The 27,419-nt window shown below is 47.7% G+C and overlaps 2 protein-coding genes across 13 annotated transcripts in view; both read right to left on the reverse strand.

Moving 5' to 3' along the window:
* Nucleotides 1-27,419, reverse strand: part of UQCR10 (ubiquinol-cytochrome c reductase, complex III subunit X) — a 433,107-nt gene that overhangs the window by 219,405 nt on the left and 186,283 nt on the right. The gene's annotated exons all lie outside the window — the stretch shown is intronic.
* Nucleotides 4,848-27,419, reverse strand: part of NF2 (NF2, moesin-ezrin-radixin like (MERLIN) tumor suppressor) — a 97,594-nt gene continuing 75,022 nt past the window's right edge. For 8 of the 12 annotated variants that reach the window (XM_083417775.1, XM_083417770.1, XM_083417773.1 and 5 more), the window contains one exon: nt 4,848-8,794. Coding sequence is in view for 4 of the 12 variants with exons in the window: in XM_083417773.1 (XP_083273899.1) it covers nt 8,744-8,794 (51 nt within the window). In the remaining 8 variants the exon portion in view is untranslated. The remainder of the gene's footprint in view (nt 8,795-27,419) is intronic. The other 4 variants (XR_014505974.1, XR_014505975.1, XR_014505976.1 and 1 more) reach the window with 1 other exon arrangement.

A 27,419-nucleotide genomic window follows, 5' to 3' on the forward strand; every position in this document is an offset into this window, starting at 1 on the left:
AGATAGATAGATAGATAGATAGATAGATAGATAGATATAGATATATGAAGTAAATCAAACAAATTAATACAATAATCATAACAGAAGTAATACAATAATCATAACAGAATCAAAACAGAACAGAATAGAAGTACATAAACGCAGCACAGTATATCCGGGAGGGACTTAATAGTAGGTTGGTGAAGTATTTATTACCATCAGGAAAGCCAATTTTGCATGTTGCACTGTGCAAAGGGAGTTCTGTGCACCTGTAATCATTGTATATACGATAAAATCCCACCAAACAGCGTATAATTTTTCAGGGCCCACCAAAACTTTAATTTTATGTAATTCAACTGTAATTTTATGAGGATTTGTTTCCAGCTAATGCAAAACTCCTTATACCAATGCAAAAGTTGCAAACAAACAAACAAACAACAACTGGCCTGGCAGAGCTGGATTTGCATGATATGCTTCTCCAGACACGCACACCCCACCTGCCTGCTCCCCTTTTCTCCCTTGAAGCAGGCAGAGCTTTTCGACTGACACAGCTCGGCATCCCTTAAGCACCAGAGCATTTCGCGACAGGGAATATCCAGGGATCATATTATCTGGCAGCGAGACGCAGCTGCCTTTGGCGCACAAAGGGGGCAGGCATCTGACAGGCAAAACAAGATTACATAAGTATCCAGGGCAAGGAAGGAGGAGCAGGAGCGTTTGAGAAAGGGCTGGGAGAGAAGGAGATAATGAAGCAAAAGTGGGGGGTGGGGGGTTGCCGGGGAAAGCACAGGATGGAGAAAGAGAGAAATTCCTGGCGAGGGCTGTGTGGCAGTGGAGGCCGAAGTGGGAGCAGCATTGAAGGGAGATGTCACCTTTGTAGAATAGGATTGCTTCGACACCGACTTACAGACACCCTCTCTATCACTCTCGTACCTACGGGACCGCCTCTCCCGGTATGCCCCACGGAGAGCCTCAAGGTCCATAAATAGCAACACCCTAGTGGTCCCAGGCCCTAAGGAAGTTAGATTAGCTTCAACCAGATCCAGGGCCTTTTCAACACTGGCTCCGGCCTGGTGGAACGCTCTGCCTCATGAGACCAGGGCCCTGCGGGATCTGATTTCTTTCCACAGGGCCTGTAAGACAGAGTTATTCCACCTGGCCTTTGGCTTGGAGCCAATTTGATTCGCTCCCCCTTTCTTTTTTCTTTTTCCTTTCTCCTGTGATGAGGCTGCATTTTAGTATTTTAATGTTTCAATATTTTAATTATTGTATTTTAATCTTGTTTTTAGGTTTTTAGGTTGTAGTCATTCAACTTGTTTTTATTATAGCTTGTTAGCCGCCCTGAGCCCGGCCTTGGCTGGGGAGGGAGGGGTATAAATAAAAATTATTATTATTATTATTATTATTATTATTATTATTATTATTATTATCACCCAGGCAAGCAAGAGGCATTGGCACAAGTTCATGGGCACATATGACTCCTAGGCCTAAGGTCCGCCACCTATGAGAGCGTAAGAAGAGCCTGTCAGACCAAAGCAAAGGCCCATCCTACTCTCAACCTGGCCAACCAGATGCAGGGACCAAGCACAAGAGCACTCTCCCTTCCTGTGGTTTTGCCATTGATAGCCTAATCTTCTGTGAATGGGTCCAATTCTCTTATTAAAGCCATCCATGCCAGTGGCCATCACTGCCTCTTCTGTAGCTCAACTTCTCGTAGCCAAGTAAGATTGCCTTCCATGAACACGGTCTTAACAGTGAGTCCGTAAGGGACTGTTGTTGTTGTTGTTTAGTCGTTTAGTTGTGTCCGACTCTTCGTGACCCCATGGAGCAGAGCAGGCCAAGCACTCCTGTCTTCCACTGCCTCCTGCAGTTTGGTCAAACTCATGTTGGCAGCTTCGAGAACACTATACAACCATCTCGTCCTCTGCCGTCCCCTTCTCCTTGTGCCCTCCATCTTCCCCAACATCAGGGTCTTTTCCGGGGAGTCTTCTCTTCTCATGAGGTGGCCAAAGTATTGGAGTCTCAGCTTCAGGATCTGCCCTTCTAGTGAGCACTCAGGGCTGATTTCCTTCAGAATGGATACGTTTGATCTTCTTGCAGTCCATGGGACTCTCAAGAGTCTCCTCCAGCAGCATAATTCAAAAGCATCAATTCTTCGGCGATCAGCCTTCTTTATGGTCCAGCTCTCACTTCCATCCATCACTACTGGGAAAACCACAGCTTTAACTATATGGACCCTTGTTGGCAAGGTGATGTCCCTGCTTTTTAAGATGTTGTCTAGGTTTGCCAATTCTGGATCTGCACATCCTTCCACAGTGGGGACATAGGTTTCCAGCAGGAGTTGATCACAGAGAGGGTTTGCCAAACATTGTCTTCCTCTTAGCACGTTTCTCCTTTTTGCCACGAGTTTGTGCTTCTTCAAAGTCCATGACATCTTTGGTAAAGGCTGTTCTCCAATTGGAGCACTCGCAGACTAGTGTTTCCCAGTTATCAGTGCTGATGTTAATTTTTTAAGATTTGCCTTGAGAGCATCTTTAAACCTCTTTTGTTTTCCGTCGGTATTCCTCTTTCCACTCTTGAGTGGGGAATAGAGTAGTTGCTTTGGAAGATGATGATCAGGCATCCGAACAACATCACCAGTCCAGTGGAGTTGATATTGAAGAATCATTAATAATAATTATTATTTATACCCCACCCATCTGGCTGAGTTTCCCCAGCCACTCTGGGCAGCTCCCAATCAAATGTTAAAAACAATACAGCAGTAAATATTAAAAACTTCCCTAAACAGGACTGCCTTCAGATGTATTTTAAAGATAAGACAGCTGCTTATTTCCTTGACATCTGACGGGAGGGCGTTCCACAGGGCGGGCGCCACTACCGAGAAGGCCCTCTGTCTGGTTCCCTGTAACCTCACTTCTCGCAATGAGGGAACTGCCAGAAGGCCCTCGGCGCTGGATCTCATTGCTCTGACGATGGTGAAGCTGAAAATTCAGAACAGACGAAAGGAAGACTTTCTTCACACAGTGCATAGTTGAGCTACGATTTTCTGAAAACCTGAAAATCGTAGCTCAGCTATGCACTGTGTGAAGACTTCCTTTCGTCTGTTCTGAATCTTCAGCTTCACTGGATATCCATGAATTCTAGTGGAGAAAGGGAGAAAAACTTTGCTCTCTCTCCCCTCTCCATACCATACATGCATAATATTACACAATTCTATCGTGTGACCTCTTACTCAACTTTTCTCTAAACTAAAAGGTCCCAAATGTTGCAAACTTTCCTCTCCAGGGCATGAGAACTTTATTCAGACATTATTGAAGACTCTAGCTGTGCCACTGCATTACTTTCTGCTGCACAGTGCACCATTTGATATGCATTTAAGTCCCAGCCTAGATAATGGATGTTTGATATTTTGAGGGAGAATTACACCTGCGACATGGCTTTTTGTAAGTCACCTATTTTATTAACACTGAAGCAACCCTTCTATGTCACCGCAGTCCTTAAAACTCACAAAGACAAGTTCTTTTCTCACCCTTTGTGGATAATCATTGTTCCAGGAACGCAACTCAAGAAGATGATTCTGCTATTGTTCTACACTGGAACAGAATGTATTTGAATCCGCATGCATTGTGTTTTACAATCTTTAATGCTTTCAGCTATACAGAATTTGCTGCCATTTATTAATTGTTGTTTTTTTGAATATTGGTAGGCATCTAGAGGGCACAAGATTGGTGAAGCTTTAAAAAGAAAAACATTAAAAGGTGATCCCATGTCGCAGGTTGTGGAGGCTAACCTGCAATGCTTCCTCATCTTTTTACTAACCTATAAGAACATAAGAAGTTGCTGGATCAGGCCAATGGCCCATCTAGTCCAGCATCCTGTTCTCACAGTGGCCAACCAGGTGCCCCAATGGGAAGCCCACAAGCAGGTGCCCATTAATTTCAACGGGGTTACTCTTGAGTAGGGCTAATATGGGATCCAACCCTAAATGATGGTGATTTGGGTGTCTGCCTTCCATTTTTATGGATTCTGATCGTGATGGCTGGCAGTACTCCATCACAGAAGTTGCGTCTTGCATTAATGTTTATCCATTTAGTAATCAAAACTTGAATTTTAAAAACCTGTATTTTAAAAGCTGTATTTCTGACTTCTAATTGTAGAAGTCATATAGCTAGGCCTCCCCTCCCCAGATCCTCCCCCAATTAAGGTTGCTGGAGTGAAGAAAGGTTTGTATGTTGGGGGATAACCAAAAATAGATTTTTGTGAGAAAGGAATTGGAAGGTATCATCATCATCATCATCATCATCATCATCTCACCCTTCAGGCTAGGGCCCCAGGGCAGGTTATATGACAATATTAGAGACAACTTTAAAACAACTTACAATCACAAAATAAGGTGTGTCCTTAAAATATACACCTTAAGTCTCAAAGGACAGGGCAAAGAGGTGGGTGTTCAGCATTCACCAGAAGCTGTATAAGGTGCCAGGCACAGCTCTGTGGAAAGGGAGTTCCACAACTTAGGGGCCACCACAGAGAAGGTCCTTTCCCAGGCCACCACCTCCCCCCACCGCCGCTGAGCCTCTGAGAACTACAAAGGAGGGCCCTCCCCCTGTCGATCTTGGAGCCCAAGAGGGTCTGTAGGGAAGAAGGTCTTTCAGATACTCAGGTAAATTCCTGGCCTGAGATACACCCAGAGATAGTCCTTTTCCAAGTATGTTCACCGCTCTTTCTAAGCCCTTGTTTTGCGCTCACCTCTGGCTGATGGCCATCCAGTTTCGGGAGGTGGGAATCAAAGCAGATCCTGCACACTTGAAGCCCACCCACCCATATTTGAGAACAAACGACAAGAACTGCCGCCCACGGCGGATCTCTCCAAGTACTTGGAACTTTTATTAAAACCCAAAATGAGAAACAAATCAATTCTGCAGAGTATGTAACAATCCATGGAAATAGAAAATAGGGTCTGTCCATATCAAGACCCACCCCCCCTTTAAGGAAACAACACAATTTGGGGGGGGGGATGCGACAGATATCTGAATTTCAGATATACATTTTCAATATTCAGTACAAACTTCTTTTTTGTAAAAAATAATAGTATCAAGAGAGACACACTCCCATCCGCGAAAACAAGTCGGGGGGGGGAAGGTTGTTGCACCAAACTCTGGGTTGAACATCTGGGCTAGACGCATGTCTGGGATTCAGTGACAGAGGCCCCAGGGGTCAAATGTGTCTGGGCCCCCACACTCTAATTTAAGGGCAAGGAATGCCTGGCCCTCCAGTTGTTGTTGACCTCTAATTCCCAGAAGCCACCATGATCTCATGGCCAGGGATGATGACTTCAACAACATCTGGAAGGCTACAGGTTCCCATTACCTACCTCCAGACAGAGACCATGCTGAGGGTCAGCTGCTGTTTCGTATTTCATGCAGCAAATCTGTCTCCACCATCTCACACACCCTCCTTGCTTTTTACTCCACGGTTGCCCAATTTGCGGTGCAGGAGCCAAATGCAATGAGAGAGGTCGGGCAACACTTGGGTGAGCGAGAGAACTAACCAGAGGGAGTGGCACCCACACCACCCACTCCAAAATCCAAAGATACCCACATGCCTTTTAAAAAAAAGTTGGCAACCCCTGGATAGGCAATGCAGGAAATGCAACTTCGACTCACATGTGGGTAAGCCCACAAAACCCAGGTCTGGTTCTAGGGCCTGACTTGCCCACTTCCGAAAAGGGTTTGCGGATATGCGATGGAGAAGACCCAGCTTAAAATTATGTACCACCGATGCATGGTGGGCACAGGCCGTATCTTTAAATCTGGGACGCGGTCTTTTGAGCAGTGAAGTCAAGAAGAGCCCTGGCGGATGTCCCTGGGAAACTCAGAAAGCAGAATCTGAGTGCAGGATCAGTCTCTCCTCCTGTGGCTTTTAGCAAGTGGGATTCAGAAGCATTACTGCCCCCAGAGCAAAGCCATTGTGGCTAGAAGACACTGGCAGCCCTCTATTGATAGTGGAGGGTGATCAGGAGGACTCTGGCAACAGTGGGAACCAGAGAGCTCTGCAGCCCAGTTCCTAATGGATGAACACTGCTAGAGTAACACCCAAGGCAACCGTCTAAGGCAGCCTTTCTCACCCTGTGGGTCCTCAGATGTTGTTGAACTACAACTCCCATCACCCCTAGCTAGCAAGGCCAGAGCTCAGGGATGATGGGAGTTGTAGTCCAACAACATCTGGGGACCCACAGGTTGAGAACTGCTGGCTCTAAGGAAACAAAGCCCTATTTTACTGCAAGTGCCGTGGCTCAAGGATTCAGATAAATGCACAGTAAAACGATTTGGGCCTCAGCCCGTGTGAAGTGAGGATGCACACCAGCATTTCAAAAAACATTTGAGTTTGCTCTTTAAAAAGCGACTTAAAAATGGCTTTGACAATCTAAGCCAAAACATGGTTTGCCATTACCAGCAAAAGACAGAGAAAGCCTGGCTGCTGGATCAGGCCAATGGCCCATCTAGTCCAGCATCCTGTTCTCACGGTGGCCAACCAGATGCTCCAATGGGAAGCCCACAAGCAGGATCTCAGCACAACGGCAACTGCCTGCACTTGTGATTCCCAGTTACTGGCATTCAGAAGCATACGGCCTCCGACAGTGGAGGTGGAACCCAGCCACCATGGCTAGTGGCCATTGAGAGACATATCCTCCAAGATTGGTCTAGTCCTAAACTTTCATCAGGTGTTTTATTTCTCTTACTCACCTGGAAAAGCAAGCGCTTCTCTTTTCAGCTGTCCAGAAACTCTAGCTGCTTACATCCGATTTTGTGTGATGCAGAATCAGTCGTGTTTTGCGGATCCTGAACAGGACATCACCCAATGCACCTTTAATCTGGCATCTTTCAAACAAGATGGCCAGGTTCAGATTGACTGGTTCTTTCTCACTGTTATAAGCTCAGCCTCCCACTGGCCCCTCTACTCCTGTTTTCGAACTTGTACGAATCCATCGTTTCGACCGATCATAAAACGAGGAAAGGTGAGACAAGGTGAGCCTACAGGCATGGTGGCCATGTTGGAAGTGGGAAACTAACACAGCTGGGGTTTTATGTTTATTTTGGGAACAGCACCACTTTGAGAGCAATAGAAACTCCACCTTTAAAATGGCAGGCCCCTTTAGTCATTGCATCCCTTGATAGCAGCACAAAAAGAATATCAACAGGACCAGGGGGCAGCGCAAAGGCTTGGAAGCTAGAAAATTCATCTGAGGCTTTTGAGCGAGAGAGATCGTCTCTCACTGAGGTACTGCAGTACACAAAGAGTTGCGGGTTTCTTTTTTAAAGGACCGAAGATCAGAATGCAAGAAGCTGAGAAGGAAGAGGATTTGTGTGTGAGCGAGAGGGAGAGTAGTTTAGTGTATGCACGTTGCTCCCTGACAGTCATCCCACAGGAGTGAATGCTGGGTGGGTTTTTTTGCAAAGCTACATGTATTTTCTCAGGCATGAAGCCACTGCAGTCTAGTACTCAATTTAACTTTAAAAAGCAAAGAAGGAGTCTTTACAAAGAGGCGCCTGCCCTGTCAGTTAAGAATTCAAAATCTCACAGTGGATTAGCGTGGGTTGGGGGCAAATGGCGGAGGGGCTCTGTTGTTCTGCATCTAAAAGTCCTGCATCTTCCACAGCACCTTGGACTGGGGCTTCTGGGCCCCCAAATTCCCCATACTTCTCCCTCCCCGTTCCTGACGCTATCACAGTTCTTAAGAGAAGCAAATTTTTGCACAAAACCCCCCACCCCAAATCCCGTGATTAAAATGATATGCCTTGAAACAAAGTGCAAAAACAAAATACAAAACCCTGGGTCAAGGTGTCATGGGGGAAGGACTGTAGTTCAGTTTTTGGAGCATCTGCTTTTGCTGGGAGAGACCCCCTGCCCCAAATCCTGGAGAGACGCTGCCAATTGGTGTGGACACTACTGAGCTAAATGGACCCTGTGGTCTGACTCAGCAGAAGGCAGCTTCCTTCAGAGCCCACCCAACTGCTCTCTCCCAGCTTGGTTCAGAAGGAAGGAGAGAGCTTGACGTCTAAGAGAGGCTCCCTGATTATCCTTCCATTTGGTTCAGAATGTAGGGGGCTAAGTTGAAGTCACTTGTTGTGCAAGGGGGAACGAATATGCAGCACCCGCGATGGCCGCACAACGGATCGCACAACAAGAACCAGCTGTTGCGCCAGGAGCGGCTGTTCCCCAACCAGCTTCCTCCCGTGCAACTGTTGCGCCGGATCCCTTTGTCGTGCAAGCTTTAAACTCTGCCACCCACGAGCACATGGGGTCTTGCGCTAGCAGACAGGGCATGCTAGATGTTAAAGGCTCCTTGATGTGAGCTTCAGGAAAGAGCCGCCTCTCTCGTCCGCAGGAGGGAGCGGCGTCGTGTCCCTACAGAGAGGTGGGAAGCAAAATGGGGTCTCATGCTGGTGCCGCACCTACCCCGTCTTGGGAGCACGTTAATACAAGTCACAATCAATACAAACACTTTTTTTAAAAAAAGGAAGAAGAAGCTAAATGGTATATCACAGTCGTGTGTTATACAAAGATTATTAAAAACCAAAAAAACTACAAAGTACGAAGCAGGGGAGCGTCACGTCAAACTCTTCGAAAACGTGTGAAGAGGGGGTCACAGTTCAGGGGGCAGCCGGGAAGGAGGGATTCGTGGCTGGCTATGGCTGAGTCCTCAAACGGAGGGTCCGCATCAGTCGGGCGCTGGCTCAGGAGCAAAGAACCGGCTCGCTTACTAGAGCTCCTCGAAGAAGGCCACACGGGACTTTGTGCTCTGCAAGGTGAGCTGGGAGAGGAGAGAAAAACAAAAGACACAGGAATATAATAAAAGAGGGTGCTGGCTTCCTGCTCTGCTGCGGAAAACTGCCTCAAGGAATGGTCTGAGACGGAAGGAAGCAGCAAGCTGCCTTCTGCCAGGAGTGACTGGTCTGAGCCTGCTAGAGCACATAAAAATGCCCTTTGACTAATCCAGTATCTCATTTTATCCAGTCGAGACCCAATTGCCTCCAGCTACTACATGAGTAGACCCCAGAGGGGGGTGGCTTTTTCCCAGCTTGGCAACTGATGTTCAGATATACTGCTTCTTTCCATGGAGGTTCTGCTGAGACATCCTGGCAGATCTCAGCACCTCCTACTCCACAAATGCTGCCAATTAGCTACCAGACAGTGCTGGCTCTGGTGTATAGAGTCCTACTGGGACCAGGCTATCTGAAAAGGCATCTCACCCCTTATATACCCCATCGATCGCAGAGCTCTGCAGGAGAGGGCCTCCCACAGACGCCATCTTCTCATGAGGTCCATTCTATACGATGTAGGAGTCAGGCCTTTTTTGTGGAGGCCCCTACACTTAACCCCCCCCCCCCCACCTTTAAATCTGACACAGGCAATGTCTTTTTGGTGCCCACTGAAGACCTGGAATAAGACAACATGATTGATGAAATTAATCACGTAGGTTACATAATTTTGCCAGTCGGTAGCAAGATGAATACTGTAGCTTTGGGGCAGAAGACGAACTGTGGCAGAATAGAAACAGCACTGCACATGACAAATGCGGCACAGAATGGAAAACAACGCACCTTCTTCCCTCCCTGCTTCCCACAGCCATATTAAGGATCAGTGGTGCACCAGAACCTTGAAGCATTTCAGGAAAAGCAGATGCTGCACAGGAAGCCAAGATTCCCAGGAACGCTGCAGCTGTGAAGCTTAAGCAGGTGTGCATGGATGAATGGGAACAAAATCTAACACATGCCAGGCTTTAAAAAAAGAGAGAGTATACAACTGGTCCTTACAGTGGCAAAAGAGGAGGCAGGAAAGGCATGTGGGAAATTTCTGATGGAACTGTTGAAGCTGCTGGCAGCAGTCATTGCCTCTGAACCTCACAGGGTTGTTGTGGGGATTAAATGAGGAGGGGGAAGAACCATGTGTGCCTTCAGCTCTTTGGAGAAAACGGTGAAATAGAAATGCAATTATCTATCTAACAATAATTTGCATGGGTTGATAAGAATCATTTGTGCAGGGACGTCCAACTCCCAAGAGACTGCAATCTACTCACAGTATTAAAAAACTGGCAGTGATCTACCCATTGACAATGTTGTTGAGCTTTTTTTAGGAAGCCAAAGCTGTTGAGCTCCCCCCTTTTTTGGGGGGGGGGGTAACAATTCTCAGGGGGTCCAAAGATCGACCAGGGACACCCCGCAATTGACCACTAGATTGAGATCAACCTGTTGGTGTAAATGTACCTGTGATGAGGATGGGGGGCTTTGATACATATATTTTATTACATATAAAAATCCAACAGAAATGATCCATATACCCTCATCCGCATAGAGCCAGGTGCCGCGGGGGGAGACGGCCCTATTAGAAAAGGGTAGAGTTATTATTAAAGTTGAGTAAGTTTGAGAAACGCCAAGCCATATGATAGTGTCAGGATGCTCTCAGCGGTTCCCGGCTGGTTGCCCAGGAAAGTATAAAGACAAGGGAAAGTTTCTTACCATCCTTTTTTATTTCAATCTTTAAAGAGAGAGGCTATAGAACCCAGCCTCTTGGATAATGGTGTTGTCCTGAGTGAATCTCCACCCTCCTTCTCTCCCACTCATTTGTCATTCTCATCGCCAACTCTACGGGTGCTGCTACGTGCCCTCTGTCTTTGAGCTCTTTGCTCTCCTACTTTTAAAGCTCGCTGGGTTCTGGGAGAGGGAGGGTCTGGAATGCTTTCTAATGACAATGTGTCAGCTGGCTGTCGTTGTTCTGGCTCTCCCGTGATTTCCCAACTTTCCCCTCATCTGCCTCTGAGCTGCGACCTCCCTCAAACCCCTGTTGTAAATCTATACTGTCATCCTCTTCCTCCTCCCTGGAAGGGTCAAGAAGGGGAGGCGGTCTCCACCATTCCTCCTCTGCCCAGTCCCTGACAGATAGCAATCTTCAAATATCTGAAGGGCAGTCCCATTGACGATGGAGCATTCTGCAGTTCCAGCAAGCAGGGCTTGGACCAACGGATTCTAATGACAAGAAAGGAGATTCCGACTAAGCATTAGGAAGAGCTCCCTAATGGCGAGAGACGTTCAGGAGCATAAGAGACTTTCTTAGAAGGTGGTGGACTTCCCTTCGTTGGAGCTGCTTAAAGCAGAGGTTAGATGGCCACCTGCCAGTGATTCTTTAGCAGCGATTCCTGCATTGCAGGGGGCTGAGCAAGATAACCCTCAGGGGGTCCCTTCCGGCTCTACAACTCTATGATTCTACAAGCAATGTTCCGCGCTCACTTCCCCACTGGGCCAGCAATCAGATGTACTCGTCTCTGCTGCGCTTTTCTGTAATCACAAGAAGCGGAGAGACAATGGCAAGTGGAGAGTGACCTCGACAGAGCGTTGAGTGCTATTCAAGAGGACTCTGGTCTTTCCAAGTGTGTTTTGCCCCTCTGGATTTCTCTCTCTCTCTGCTCGGCTCATCTCACTGTCTAAAGGAAAAATGAGTCATCCGCAAATGGATCCCGGGGTTTGTGTGGGCACAGAAATATGTATGATAATGGAGAGGGGTGTGTGACAAGATAGGCTTCAACAGAGGCTGAAGGGATTTAACAGGAATGCCAGGAGATCCAAATGACACATATTCTCTTAGGAAGACAGGCATCTGTCCCTTTGCAGGCCAGGCTATTTGTCCACCTGAGGCCAGAATGGTCTTCTTTTGAGTGGCAATGACTCTGAAGGGTCTAGTAGAAGCGATCTTTCCCATTACCTGCAAACCTGATCTTTTTTCTTTTCTTTTTTAAGCTGGAGGTGTCTGGGCCTGAACCTGGGGTCTTACTGTCAGGGACCATGCTGAGGAGGGCTGCACTGAGGAAGAAAATGGTGGGAGCCACCCCCTCCTCCTGACCCTGAATCTTCCCAGGAGCAGGAGGGCAGTATAGGTTTGGAACAGTGGTTTGCAGAGGGGCATAGTTCAGAAGGCAGAAGCTGGGAAATACTGGATGGGGAATAGCTAGCAGAAGAAACATTAGAAGAGAAAGAGTTAACAGATTCACAGTCTCTGGAAAGCATTCACCCCCCCCTTCCCCAAAGACAGAGAGCTCAGAAAGTTTCGAACATAGCAGAATAAACCTGTTACTGTTTAAAACCTCGCTTGCAAATCTGAGCTCATTCTGAGCTTTACCCCTCCCCGACCTTCTCCCTGCAACTGTTGGCTACTTGTGTATCCTCTTCCTTCACAATTTCCCCTTTCTTCCATTTCTTATACATGCCTTTATTAAATCTCAGCTCATCTGTAAGCTCCTTATGCAGCCACACTGGTTTCTGTAGAAGCCTCCCGCTTTTCTTTCTTGTTGGAATTGTCAGCATTTGTGCCTTCGGTATTTCACCTTTAAGAAACTCGCATCCACCTTGGACTCCCTTCTCTTTAAGCATTTCTGACCATGGGAACTCACCTAGCAGTTCCTTAAGCTTTTTGAAATCAGCCTTCATAAAGTGCAGAGTGCATGCCTGGCTACACCCAGCTTTCCCTTGCCTCTGTATCATGAAACCCAAGAGGACATGATCACTGCCTCCCAAGATTCCCAGTACTTCCAGCTTGTCTTTCTGCCTTCTGAGAAATGAAATAGTCAGAAAGGCAATGGAAGAGCTTGTTGGACTTTACATTCTTAGCAGAGTTTGAGTTCCAACAGATACCAAGATAGTTGAAGTCTCCCATGACTGCTATAACTCTCCTTTTTGAATGTTTGGTAATCTGCTCCAGTAATTTGGTAATCTGCATTCAAGTATTTCATCCCGCTTGGAGGACTATAGCAGGAAGGTCACAGCTGTTTCCCTCTCCTACAGTTTTTACTCATATACTCTCAATATGCCTTCCATACTCCCAAGTTATGAATCTCTTCCCATTTGTCAACCTGTATTAACAGCTCAACTTTATCTTGCTCGTTTCCCATACTCTGTGCATTAGTATAGAGACAACTGAGTCATTCCCTGCTACCTTCTTCTAGTTTCCTGACCTTTAGCAGGTTTCTGTAGCACTGCCTCAGTTTCCTGTGCATCAGTGTAGCTATTATCCCCAGTACCAGGTGTTTCCCATCTGTAATATTGTCTCCCTCCCCATCAGAATTTAGTCATATCACTCCGCACCTATTATGCTGGGTGCCTGTTTGCTTCTGAGAAATGGCTTGGGACTCAAATACCTGAAGCATCGCCTCTTCCTATATCAGCCTGTTAAGTGAGGTTAGTTATCCTAAGTGCAGTTAGTTATCCACCATCAACGAAAAGAGCCTTGTCTTTGGTAGCCCCAAACATTTGGAATGGCCTTCCCTAACACTGACTTTACACTCACTTCTGCCAAGGTGTTTTTAAAGTAGGTTACTTCAGTTAGCTCATATGGGCTTAAAAAAAAATCTGTTTCATTTTGGCAACATGTTTAGGCTTACTCAAGCATATTGCATATCACTGTTGCATGCAGAGAGGGTTGAAGGGCAGTCTAGAAATGTTTTAATAAAATAATAAACAAGCAAGCAATCAAGCAAACAAACAAAGGAGCACAGGAACCTGTCTTATACCATGTCAGATGATTAGACCACCTAGTTCAGTAATGTCTACACTGAGTGGCAGCAGCCCTCTAGGATTTCAGACATAGTTCTCTCCCAGTCCTACCTAGAGATGGCAGAGATTGAACCTGGGTCCTTCTCCATGCAGAGCAGAGGCCCTGCCACTGAGCCCTTCTCCTTAACAATTAGTAATAATAATTAGAAAAACAATAATCACCCATTTAAACCAGTAGTTTGAGTTGCTTTTTACCAACCCCCAACACACTGCGGTTGTAAATTTCCACAAGTGAAAAATGCACAAGCTATCTTGATGGCAAGTGTCACGGCTTCACCGGGAAGGCTCTGGCAATCCGTTTCGCAAGAGCGCCATGGAATTCTCTTAAGACACCCCCCGGCTTCCTCTTCAGAGATCTATAGCTCCGAGATGCACAGGCAGAAGCCGGTGACAGCTAAACTGCTTTGGCTTCTCTCATGTAAACACCCTTCTCCAGATCCCTTCAGGGCAGAGGACAAAGCCAGCAGCCCCTTCAACAGGAAGGAGAGAGCATGTTTGTGTGAATCTTATTGCAATACTGCAGGAAGGCGACTGTGAAAGGGACAGACCTTATGAGATAATTGCCGTATTTGATTACTACCTCCTTAATCGGCATCCTAGGACACACCATGCCTCCCAGATTATCAAACGAGGTGCGGCGCATCTAAAAGGTGCTTAGCTAATTGGGAACATTATTTCCGGCAGACACAAAGCCGTGAGCGGCTCCAGTCAAAGGGTCGGGTGTTTTGCTGAGAAATAGCCTCTTACAGGAAGCGTTGAGTGCACCGTAACTCACGCTCGCCGGCTTCCCTGGCTGCTACTCCTACACCTGCCAGCCTCAAATGCCTTTTGCACATCGGTTCCTTGGCCTTACAGCCGATCATGCGGCTCGGCACGGGTTCTGGCAACTCGGGTTTTAAAGGATCTGTTAGCAAGCAACGGGGAGGACTAAACAACAGCAAGCTCAATGGCACGACCGGGTATAGATTAGGCAGCTTCCTTTGCAACTACTTTTTGCTGGGGCTGGGGGGCGGGGGGCTGGATTGAAGAAGAGACTACTGCAGAGGCTTAATGCCCTCTGCTGGAATGTATCCAGCGGCTGCCTCCGATGGCAGCGAACGACTGCCTAGTGTCTGCTCTGCCTATGCACACATTCTTAGGTAACAAGCGCAGACAATCCTGGCCGCTTCTGGCACCAGCCTGATCATAGCTGTCAACTTTTCCCTTTTCTTGCGAGGAATCCTATTCAGAATAAGGGAATTTCCCTTAAAAAGGGGGAAATGTTGACAGCTGTGAGTCTGATGCTAAACAGGAAGAGGTCAGAGCAGAACCTCCCCTGGATTTGGTGGCAGCCTGTAAGTGGATGGAGGTCATGGAATCACAGAATCATAGAAGCGTAGAGTCATTCTAGTCCAACCCCCTGCAAAGCAGGAAAAACAGCTAAAAATCCCTGAGAAACGGCCAGCCATCCTCTGTTGAAACACTTCCAACGAAGGGGAGCCCACCACCTTCTGAGGGAGCCTGTTCTGCTGTGAAACAGCTCTTGCCATCAGAAAGTTTAGTCAGAATCTCCTTTATCGTCATTGGTTTGGATCCTGCCCTCTGGAGCAGCAGATAACAAGCTTGCTCCACCTTCCACAGGACAGCCCTTGGTATAAAGCACGCAATGGATTTGAAATGGATGGGATGGTTACAGATGTAATTCCAGCATCAAGTATACAAATCAAGACCATCTGAAAGTTAGCACAGGTGCTGGGTGTGTGAAATCAGGTGTATTTAAAGCCTCGCAAGAACTTCATCCTACTACGTGACATGCAGAAGAAGAAAGGTTTGGCTCAGTGAAGTATTGACGATACTTCTGCGGCTGGCAGAAAACAAATTCTTTTAAAAACACGTTGTATCTGTTCAAATACAAGCTGCCGCCAAATGCAGGCTGCATTCCTAAAACAAAACCTATGAAATCCCGGCTCCTTTACCTACCAGAACACCATTATTGGCCACACTCAGGTTTAAATACAAGTCAGAAAGTGTGGTCCCTATTCACACCAATATGGTTAAAATAATAGCATTAGGAATCCAGCAACACCTGGGGGGCCACAGGCTGGTCCCCCCGATCACAGCATGAATGAACTATCAAGTAAAGATATAAATACAGTGAAATCTCTGTTTTAGAGCGTCTCGGAAGCCAAACATTTTGGAACCCAAATGCCGAAAACCCGGAAGTAATTGCTTCCATTTTGGAATGCGCCTTGGCTTCCGAGGCCCGTTTCTCAATTTCCACCACTGAAATTGCCAACAGCTCTTTGCGCCTCAGTTGTCAAGCATTTTGGAAGTCAAACGGTCTTCTGGAACGGATTACGTTCAACAACCGAGGTTCCACTGTACATGGGTCTGCAAGATCAGCCCAATGGCCTATCTAGTCCAGCAGCCTCTGCTCACAGCGGCCAGCCAGACTGCTATTGCAGGAAGCCAGCAAGCGGGACCCGAGAGCAAGAGCCTTCTTCCCTCCTGCAGTTTCTAGCAACTGGTATTCAGAAGCACTGCTGCCTCCAAGTGCAGATGTCTATTTCTAAATTGTGGGAAGGACAAGATTTTATCCACGGAGATCCATCTGGGAGACCCCACAGAGCCGCGCCAAGCCTTATTTGCGCTGCTTCTGCCAGCCAAGGAGTGTGGGAGGACGCCCGGCACCGTTAGGCAGAATCTCGCAAATTGGGGAGTTCCCCGCCAGACGCTGAAGGTCTGGCCCACATCTCTCCTCCACGGCTGCCTCCTCACATCCAATTAAAGCTAGCTGTGTGCATCCCTGCCCGCCGCCGGATGAATTAAGTTTGCTCTTGGCTGAGCGGACGGACGCTTTCTGCCTCTGATCCTGCGGGGAACGGTGCACTGTCAAAAACAGCAGCTCCGCCAGAAAGCGGGGAGCGGGGGGGGGAGAGAGAAATGAAATACTGGTGTGTGTCTCTCTCCAATGCAAAAGGATCCCCGGCAGGGGCACACTGTTCCCAGCCTGTCCCCTCCCCTCCTGGCATCAGTTGCTCAGGTGAATCTGCTCGGTCTCTGCCTGGCATCTCATCACCTGTCGAGCCTGCCTGTTGCTTTTCTGACAGCCACCTTGCTTGCCGGGACGGCTGCTCTGGGGACAGCTGCTCACCGATGGCGCTTGGATGGAGAGTGGGCGGCAAGGAAAAAGGCTGACATGTCCAGCCCAGCGGAAAGGCATTCCGAGCTCAAAGGAGCCTCACCTGGTGTCCGCAGAATCGTGTTGGGGGACGGAGGGTGTCAAGGGGGACCAGAATGGCTACATCAGCGGGATGTGAGAACCAAGAGCTGGTGGTGGTGTAGTGGTTAGAATGTCAGACTAGCCCCTGGGAGAGACCAGGGTTCAAATCCCCATTCATCTGTGCAGCTTGCTGAGTGACCTTGGACCAGTCACTGCCTCTCAGCCTAACCTGCCTCACAGGGTTGTTGTGCAGAGGAAGAGAACAATGCATGCCACCTTGAGCTCCTCGGACAGGAAAAGGTGAGCAACAACTGCAATAACAAAATATAAAATAGGAAGAGGGAACAACCTAGTTGACCCTGGTTGGGTTCCTGTTTTAAATCAGGGGTGTAAAAACTTTTTTTCAGGCCACATTTTCCTCCTGAGCAACCTTCCAGGGGCCGCATGCTGTTGGTGGGCAGGGCCAGGAGCAAAAGCAAGCAGAGATTCCAGTTTTGCCTTTGAGCAGCGTCAGCTGCAGACTCCAGGCTCTCAAATTTCAGCAGCAGTGCTAAAATCTGGCATGCCCTACCCCACCTCTCATGTTCCAGTCGCTACAGCATTGTTGTGGCTCCCCCTGCAGCACGGCACCCATTGCGACCCCACTGGTCGTGCTGCCCTTCAACCACCTCCGACGGCAAGCCAGTTTTTACACATTCTCCTCTCTCATCTAGCCACGCAGGAGGTGCAAGCAGACTTCAAGCTAGGCAGAGAGGCTCCCGGAGGGTGCCAAGCAGGGGGCATCCGTGGTGCTGCTGGGAAAGCCTTGAGGGTCAGATAAAGAGGCTCAGGGGGGTGGCGTATTCAGTCCCTGGGTTTGAGGTCCCCTCCTCTCCCCCAGTTTTTAAATGCAGAGGGCAATCCTGCAGCAAAACATCTCGCCCTGTTATTCTGGAAACTACCAATTTCACTCTTCCCTGCGTCGGGCTAATCAGTGGCAACAACTTGCACACCTCGGTGGCACAGAGCCTCCTACGCCGAAGTCTGCAGGGAGAAGGGCTGGCTCTGCAAAGGCCGCCTGTTTCCCATGCTTGCCATTCTTTATCCAAAACAGCCTGGCGGTTACGAGAAGTAGATGCATGCCCCCCAACCAACCCCGGCCTCTGCTGCTTCTCTCTGAGCATCCCCCTTCTCTAGAAGGAGACAAGATCAGACCCAAGCTTTTCCTCCTCCTCTGCTACTACAGGTGTCTCTGAATGTGTGGGCTGTTTTCTTCGACGCAGATGCAAGGCGGGGAGGGGGGGAAGCAAGCATGTGTGTGCCATCGCACGCAGCAAGATTTCGTGCAAGCCAAACCTGGGTGATTAAGAGCAAATTACATTTTTGTCACAGGGAGAAAATTGATTTTACAAGGCGCCATTGTGCGATCCGTCCCTCTTCCTGCAGGGAGGGAGGGGAGAGAGGAAGGAGAATAGGCTCTACAATGCGCTAACTGGGCGAATCAAAGAAAATATATATATGAAGGGGAGAGGGAGAGAAGAGGAAGGCAATCAAATAGCCAGAAGGAGAAAGGAGAAGAAGAAGAAAAGGGGGGGGGGTATCTTCTTTGCTCCTTCTGCCTGGAGGCTGCTGTATCCCCCCAGGAGACCCGGGGCTTTTATTTGATTTGGAGGAACCAATAACTCCGTTGCAGTCAAGCTCATTTTGCACTAGCTAACCCAATAACTGCAGGCCCCCCCATTTTTGCTGGCTTGGCAAAAATTGCACAGAATTGAAATGAGACCACCAAATCCATTTAGGCCGTTTCCCCAATAAAACTGGAGGGGGGGGCAAGTGGGAGGAGGAGGAGAAACAGCCACGGTGTGGGGTTTATGGAAATGGGACTACTCTGAGTTAGGAGTCTGTTTCCACTTGAGAATCTCAGATGGGGCTTCCTGTGACTCCAGAGGAAGAATTAAGGAAGCGGAGTATCCAGATCTACCTAGAGATGTGTGTGAGACAGAAAAGCCCCTTTGGAAAGGCAGATAAAAGAAGCCATTTCTTCAGTCCAAATCATTGAACTGTGGAACTCGCTCATTAAACTGCGGAACTGGCTTCAAAAGAGGACCAGGCAAATTCATGGAGGAGAAAGCTATTGCTGTCTACGAGCCATGATGGCTATGCTCTGCCTCCACAGTTGGAGGGGGCAAGGCTTTCGAATGCCAGTCACTGGAAACTTCAGAAGAGGAGAGTGCTGTTGTGATCAGGTCCCGCATGGGAACTTCCCATTGGAGTATCGGGTTGGCCAGTGTAAGAACAGGATTCTGGACGTGATGTGCCATTGGCCTGATCCAGCAGAGCTCCTCTTGTGTTCTTAAGGGATTGATTTGAAACAGCATGTAGCCAAAGGGTTAACATACACGCTACTTACTACTCCAAATGCCCCCTCTCAAAACAGCTTTTCTCGAGAAACCAGGGTCTCATGGCACAGATTTGCATGCAACATTTAGTCTCAGGCCCTTAAAAAGAATGCAAACAATATCTCATCCCTTTTTTTAAAAAAAAACCAACTATGCTGCCAACCTTGCCTTGTATTTCAGCAGCATAAAAAGTTTACAGCATCTCATTTACCTGTCACTGGCAAACGGCACAGAGGCTGTGTTTTGCAGAGACAAGGTCACCCTGGCATCTAAGCAATCTCCTTTTAACATCCCTAAACTTCTCAGGCCTCCCTCTCCCACCCTGCAAATGGGGGAATGGGGCACTGTGCCCCAAATCTCAGTCTGCTGTCTGCCAGCCCCCACCTGCCTGCCTGCTTACTTTCTAGCAGTTTCCTCCTCCTTAGTCTCAGTGCAGCAGGGAGGAGGAGGACGGCAAAAGCTGAATTAGACTCTGTACACGCTCCTGCTTACTCTGCATCTAGTGCGCTCTCGCCACTGGTTTGAGAACTGGTGTACACACAATGTTAGCCACAATCCATATCTATCCTGTCATTTCTTGGGAAATGCTGCCTTTTGATGAGTTTGACCCCAAACAAGCTCCGATCTGGGCTGAGAAGAATAATGACCCAGTTACGTTTTAAGCTGGTGACGTTCCAACTCTATGATTCTATGATGCTACACCCGGTCTTAGTTGGCTCTGCCTGTCATTAGCTCTGGCTCCCTCTACTGTTGGTCTCCCTGCCTTCCACCCTACCAGTCACACTGGGGACACCAGCGGTAAAGAAAGCAAGGCTTTATTACCTAAGCTTAGAAACATTATCTAGAGCTCAGCATCATGATGCAAAGGCAGAACACACTCATAAAACTCAGAAATGTTCCTGATAATGTAATGGAAGGGTAGCAATAAACAATAACATTTATTGCTACTCTTTCATGGTATTATAGGAACGCAGAATATCCGAATTGCACAGAGAAAGGCTGCAGTTCTATGCACGTTTAGTCTGAGAAATGAGTGGGACTTGCTCCTGAGTAAACATATGCTGGAGCAAGCTGGAGGTGTCGTAGCCACTCCACAGAAAATTAGCTTTCATGAATCCATTTCCTTTCAGTTTATAATATACCCTTTGAAGCAAAAGAACAGCCTTTTTCTGCATCTGAAAGAGTAATATTCTAGACACATTTATTAAAAAGAAAGCCCTGCTTAATTCAATGGGGCAGGGCTGAAAGGGGGATCGTAGGCACTGTGACGCTAGACTATTGACAGGGGGACAGGCCCACGTAGGGGGAGTGGGGAGGATAAGGATCTGGGCTGCCCATTAAATCCAGCTCTCCACCACAGCAATGACAATATACCAACAGAACCTTTCTGAAAGGCTGAGTTTATGGAGGAGAATAGCTAGCTACTTAAGAGAACTGGGGGTTGTAGTGAGCCTTGGCGTGGGAAGGCATGGGGAAAGAGGATGGAGAAAGGTTTTTCTCCCTGAATTCTTGGATATCTAATGAAGCTGTAGGTTGGGAGATTCAGGACCGATAAAAGAAATAACTTCTTCATGCAATGCTTGGCTAAGCTATGGAACTCATTCCTGCAGGAAGCAGCGATGGCCATAAGATTGGGTGGCTTAACAATAAAAGGTAAAGGACCCCTGACAGTTAAGTCCAGTCGCGAACAACTCTGGGGTTGCAGCGCTCATCTCGCTTTACTGGCCGAGGAGCCGACATTTGTCCACAGACAGTTTTTCCGGGTCATGTGGCCAGCATGACTAAGCCGTTTACCTTCCCACCGGAGCGGTACCTATTTATCTACTTGCACTTTGACGTGCTTTCGAACTGCTAGGTTGGCAGGAGCAGGGACCGAGCAATAGGAGCTCACCCCATCGCGGGGATTCAAACCACCACCTTCCGATCGGCAAGCCCTAGGCTCAGTGGTTTAGACCACAGCGCCACCCGCTTAACAATAGGACTGGAAAAATTCATGAATAAGAGAATCAGTGGCTACTAGCCGTGATGGCTCTGCTCATCAGGGACTGTGTTGAGGAGGACTGCACTGAAGAATAATGGTGGAAGCCACCCCCTCCCCCTGATCCTAATCCTGAATCTTCCCAGGAGAAGGAGGACAGTATAGATTTGGAACAGAACCTCTGCAAACAGAAGGTTCCCAGCAGCTTCCCAGAAAAGATATCTGGTTGACCACTGTGAGAATAGGATGCAGGACTTTATGGGCCATTGGCCTGATCCAGCAGGCTCTTCTAATGTTCTTATGAAGGCATGCCAACTGCCTACTCTTTCCCAGAAAGGAGAGCTGGATTGCTCTGGTTCCCCTCTTTCCTGTTTTGCAGGCAAAACGCATGCCTTTTCTCTTTGGGGGGAAGAAAGAAAAACAAGTTTGAAGCTGCTCCAAAATCCTGCCTGCTCCTGTTGAGCGTTCGTCACAGATTCATCAGCCTGGCCTAAGAGGAAACCCTTGAAGTCCGAGGCACAGAGAGAATGAGAGACCCTCAAGAACGAAAACAAACCCCGTCTCCTACATTCTTCTGAAGTCTGAAGCAGCAGCCAGCCCCCCTGAAGTTCAGCCAGCTGGAATTAGCGAAGCCAGCGCACTACGTGCAGAGGAAATCAGCTTCCTGAAGAGATGTCTGTGCTGCGCCCCCAGAGCTCATAAAAAGGGGATTAGCATGTTAACCACATAATTAAACATGAAAAAGTCTGCAGGCTCCATCCAAGGTGGAGAGGAAAACTCGGGAGGTCGCAAACATGACCTTTGTTCCCATGCTGGGGCTTCATCACAGAGGGGCCTCTACCCAAATGAAAGATTCAGAACTGGGACATAGAATCACAGAATTGTAGAGTTGGAAGGGACCACAGGGGTCATCTAGTCCAACCCCCCGAAATACAGGGTCCTCCGGATGAAAGCGAAGGAGAGGCCATAGCTCAAGGTGGAGCATCCGACCGTGCTGCATGGATCTAAATCCAACAAGTCCAAAGGGGAATAGCTGTTTAGTGGCAGAGCAGCTGCTTGGAATGCAGAAGGTCCCAGTTTTAACCCCAAGGTAGGGCTGCCTGAAACTCCAAAGAGCTGCTACCAGTCATTGTTGACCATACTGAGCTAGATGGGCCAACGGTTTGACGGTGTAAGGCAGCACCGTGTGTTCCTTCCTCATTGTTGTTGTTATTTATTAAATTTGTATGCCACCCTTTAGTGATGTATGGAAGTGTGAGCTGGACCATAAAGAAGGCTGATCGCTGAAGAATGGATGCTTTTGAATTATGGTGCTGGAGGAGACTCTTGAGAGTCCCATGGACTGCAAGAAGATCAAACCTCTCCATTCTTAAGGAAATCAGCCCTGAGTGCTCACTGGAAGGACAGATCGTGAAGCTGAGGCTCCAATACTTGATTCCCCGGAAAAGACCCTGATGTTGGGAAAGATGGAGGGCCCAAGGAGAAGGGGACGACAGAGGACGAGATGGTTGTACAGTGTTCTCGAAGCTACCAGCAAGAGTTTGACCAAACTGCAGGAGGCAGTGGAAGACAGGAGTGCCTGGCCTGCTCTGGTCCATGGGGTCACGAAGAGTCGGACACGACAAAAAGACTAAACAACAACAACATGCCACCCTTCATCCGAAGATCACAGGGTGGCTCACAACACAAAAATACAAAATGAGAACACAAAATACATAATAAAAACAAAAGCAAACCATAAAAACCCTCCCAGAAACACATTTTAAAAGGACATAGAATTTGCAGTATTGTCAAGCTGCAGATCCAGAGGTCCTTGAAATAAAACACCAATCAAACCCAGGAGCCAAACATTAAGCATTGTCACATTGCTTCTATCTGGAACCCCCTGGGTGTTATTCTGAGGGCTCCTTGCTGCCTCAAGGGCTATTTTACAGCAGAAAGGAGAGATTTTTAATAAACAAATTCCCTAACCCCCTCTCAGGACCAGCTCTTGCGTCCCATTTAAATTATCTTTCTGTACCCACCTCTGCCAATAAAGCTTTGGTTTAGCACCTTCGGTCTGCAGCCTCCCAGTGGAAGGAAATCTAAGTATGTGGAAATGAATTTCCTTATATTCGTCCTCTGCTGCTGTCGGTCTGCTGTCTTCCCAAATGCTGTATAAAATTTTAAGTTGTCCATGGCATGAGGCAGGGATCTGTCTATTTCTCCTCTGAGAAAGGGCTGTAGCTCAGTGGAAGAGCATCTGCCTTGCATGCAGAACAACCCAGGTTCAATCCCCAGCAGCTCCAGGTAGGGCTGGGAGAGATTCCCTACCTGAAATCCTGACAAGCTGCTGCCAGTCAGGGTAGACAATACTAAGCTAGATGAATGAATGGTCTGATTCCGGAAAAGGCAGCTTCCTATGTTCCTATGCAACTCTATAACGTGTCCCAAAACTTGAAGGCCCTGTACAGTCGTACCTTGGTTTTCGAACAGCCTAGCTCATGAATGTTTTGGCTCTCAAATGACTGAAACCTGGAAGTGACTGTTCCGGTTTTTGAACGTTCTTTTGGAAGCTGAACATCCGACGGGGCTTTTGCGGCTTCTGATTGGCTGCAGGAGCTTCCTGCAGCCAATCTGAAGCCGCGCTTTGGTTTTCAAACGCTATGGAAGTCGAACGGACTTCCGAAATGGATTCCGTTTGACTTCCAAGTTACGACTGTACTACTCAAACGTTTATTCAGAAGATTGAAAAGTATAAAATCAAGTTCTTCTTGGCTCATTTTCTGGATTTGTTTTTCCTAGCAAGATTAGCACAAGAGGAGGTTTGTTTGCTGTCTCAATAAACAGAGAACATACAAAGCGTAGTGCTTAATTCTAGTCAAGAGGTAAAGTCCATACTGTTCCTATGAAGATTCAAGCATCAAGAAGAAGGCCAGAAAATCCTGATGACCAAGATAACTGACTTCCATCTCTCTTCCAAGGAGAGCTTCCAGCTTTGCAGACTCTCCCTCTGAGAACACATACAGAATTTGAAATATCGGGTCCTTGGCTAATGCTGCTCAATCACAAGCAACATAGAGATTGTGTAAGAAAGCTACAAATCAGAGTGAAATTTAAAATGCTGCAGTAACATGCAATAATTTTCAGCAATAGCAGGAAGTGGAAATCCAGGCTATTGGGACTGGGAAACAGCAAATATCGAAGAATAAAAAAATGGCTCGAATGGACCCATTACTCCCAGCTCACCAATGGGGAAGCGGAAGTGTGAGCTGTGACCACAATATAGGTTTGTGTCAAAATCAGGACAAGTTTCAAGCCACAACTCTGCCATCAGGAAGAGGGAATGCCATAATTCAACACAAGCGAAGGGGGAAAGCCCAGGATGCGGCAAGATGTACAAAATTCAGCTAATGGGATTCTCGGTTTTACAAAGCAAATTTCTACTTCTGAGGATTTGTTTGAGGGAGCCGAGGCAATGCCTGGTGAAACTGTGGAAGCCAGAAAAGGTTGTGGAATAAGATTTCTGGGAGTTGTGAGCTGAAGCTTCCCAATGTTCTGTAGCTCCGTATCACATAGAAATTGGCGGAAGTGCAGAATAATTGCACAGGTTACAGAATTCAGAGGCTTTCAGCACCAAGTGCACCCAGCCTCACCCTTGACTAAGCCACAGGAGCACCCGAGATGAATGGCATTTTCATTTGGGAACTTTTGCAGAAGTCAGAAAGTGCTAACATGCATTTTTAAAAAGGAGAGCCCTAAATCCATAAATATTACAACTCTACACGGAAGCAAGCGATGCCTCTGATGGGCCTCACAATTCACAGATTACTTGCCCAATCTCTCAGTGGTAAGATTCATAGATCAGGGGTACTCTTTGGAAAAAGGACTGCTGGTTCCTTCAGTCATCAGCACGAAGATAAAGAAATAGCTCCCGAAATATAAACGATTCCCAAAAACCAGCAGGCTTCAAAGAGTCATCTAGTTCAACCCTCTGCAAACTAGAAATCACAGCTGAAGATTCCATGGCAAATAGCCATCCAACCGCTGTTTAAAAACTTCCAGTGAAGAATCACAACCAGATGAAAACTGGAGAAACAACCCAAAGAAATCCACAAATCTTTGAGAGAGAAGACTCATCAGTTTCACAAGCAGATACTTGATTTGAGAGAGCCATTTCATAGAATCATAGAGTTGGAAGGGACCCAAGGATCATCTAGTCCAACCCCTTGAAATGCGGGAATCACAGCTGAAGATTCCATGACAAATACCTCTGTTTAAGAACCACCAGCAATGAGAGTTCAATACCTTCCAAGGTAGTCTGTTCCACTGTTGAACAGTTCTTACCATCAGAAAGTTCCTCCCACTGTTTAGTTGGAAATTCATTTCTTGTCATTCGGATCCGTTGTCTCAGGTCCTACCTCTGGAGCAGCAGAAAGCAAGCTTGCTCCATCTTCCGTGTGACAACACTTCATATTACTAAGTTCCATGTGACATGCAATAGTACAGCTGTGCGAAATGGATCAGCTGCGACAGCCGCTCACACGAAGGTGCTGCTGCATGTCTCACCCCTTTTTGAGCGCCATTCTGAAAGTGGCTTGGTCTGGCACTGTTGGGAAATCAAACTCTGCAGCCTGGACCTTGAGGGAAAAGTGAGTTTCACAGGCAAAGTGACAGAGCAAAGCAGAGTGGCGAGGTACTCAAGGAGAGTGGGTTAGTTTAGGAAGTCAGGCAGTGAGAAAAAGACAACCCGAGATCTAACAGAAGGCAGAGGTTTAGCCTAAGTCAATGCAGGCTCCAAAGGGTTTGACACCACCATTTGCCCCATTGAGGACATGCTAGCCAGAAGTTCTAGATTGCCAAAGTAGCCTCATGTTGGCCTCAGTAACTTTTATGTTTGACGAGCATGAAAGAAAATCGCCCCCCAAAAATGCTCATCTAAGATTTTGCATATGCCAAAGACAAGAAGCAATGGAGCAACAGGCCAGTTAAACCAAGTGTCATCACAGCAACCATTCATCCTTTTTGTTCACTGATGGCTCACCTGCTTCCTTGGGGCACAAAACCAGCATGAAACCTCCCCATTGCTTTGCCCCAGGTATATACTTAGCTACAGGACCGGAAAGCTGTTTTTTAGCAAACAGACTAGCTACAAAGCCATCTTTGGACCTACCAGGACTTGAAGCCACCCAAAATAAAAGCTCCACGGAAGAGATTGCCTTGGGGAACAATATTATCGTTCTTTCTGCTCCTCCCTTTCAGGATTCAATTTAGGAAGTGGACAGGGGGAAGTTTTTATCCCTGTCTTGTAACTTGAGGACTGGTGGGTATCCAAAGAAGCTGGAGGTTGGAAGATCCGGGACAGAGAAAAGAAAGGACTTCTTCACACAGCACATAGTTAATCTGGGGAACCTGCTCCCGCAGGAGGCAGTGATGACCACCACCTTAAAGTTAAAGGTAAAGGGACCCCTGACCATTAGGTCCAGTCGTGGCCGACTCTGGGGTTGCGGCGCTCATCTCGCTTTATTGGCCAAGGGAGCCGGCGTACAGCTTCCAGATCATGTTGCCAGCATGACTAAGCCGCTTCCGGCGAATCAGAGCAGCGCACGGAAACACCGTTTATCTTCCCGCCAGAGCGTTACCTACTTGCACTTTGAGGTGCTTTTGAACTGCTAGGTTGGCAGGAGCAGGGACCGAGCAACGGGAGCTCACCCCGTCGCAGGGATTCGAACCACCGACCTTCTGATCGGCAAGTCCTAGGCTCTGTGGTTTAACCCACAGCGCCACCCGCGTCCTTTACCTTAAAAGAGGATGAGGCAACTGCATGGAGGAAAAGGCTATCGGCAACTACTAGCCACAATTGTTATGCTCACAAATGCTATGCCTCCACACCGTTGGAGGGAGCAACCACTCAGTCCATAGAGCATGACACTCTTAATCTCCGAGTCATGGATTCAAGTCCCATGTTGGACAAAAGATTCCTGCGTTGCAAGGGGTTGGACTAGATGAGCTTTGGGGATCCCTTCCATCTCTATGATTCTACCAGCTGGCGGCAACCACAGGGCAGGGACACTGCTCTTGTGCTCAGATCCTGCTTGCAGGTTTCCAACAGGCACTGTGAGAATGCCGGGCAAGATGGGCCACTGGCAGGCGCTTCAGATGTCCTTATGTAACGCTAGTGAGGCCAGTTAGCAGACTCTGAAAGCCCGCTCCCCCCCCCCCCAAATCCTGCATGGCCCATCTTGAAAGGTGCCAACGATGACAAGCCGTTCCAATTAAGGATCCTCCCGCAGGAACAG

This window comes from Podarcis tiliguerta (genome assembly GCF_965153285.1).
Source record: "Podarcis tiliguerta genome assembly, chromosome: 16".
NCBI classification, from domain to species: domain Eukaryota; kingdom Metazoa; phylum Chordata; class Lepidosauria; order Squamata; family Lacertidae; genus Podarcis; species Podarcis tiliguerta.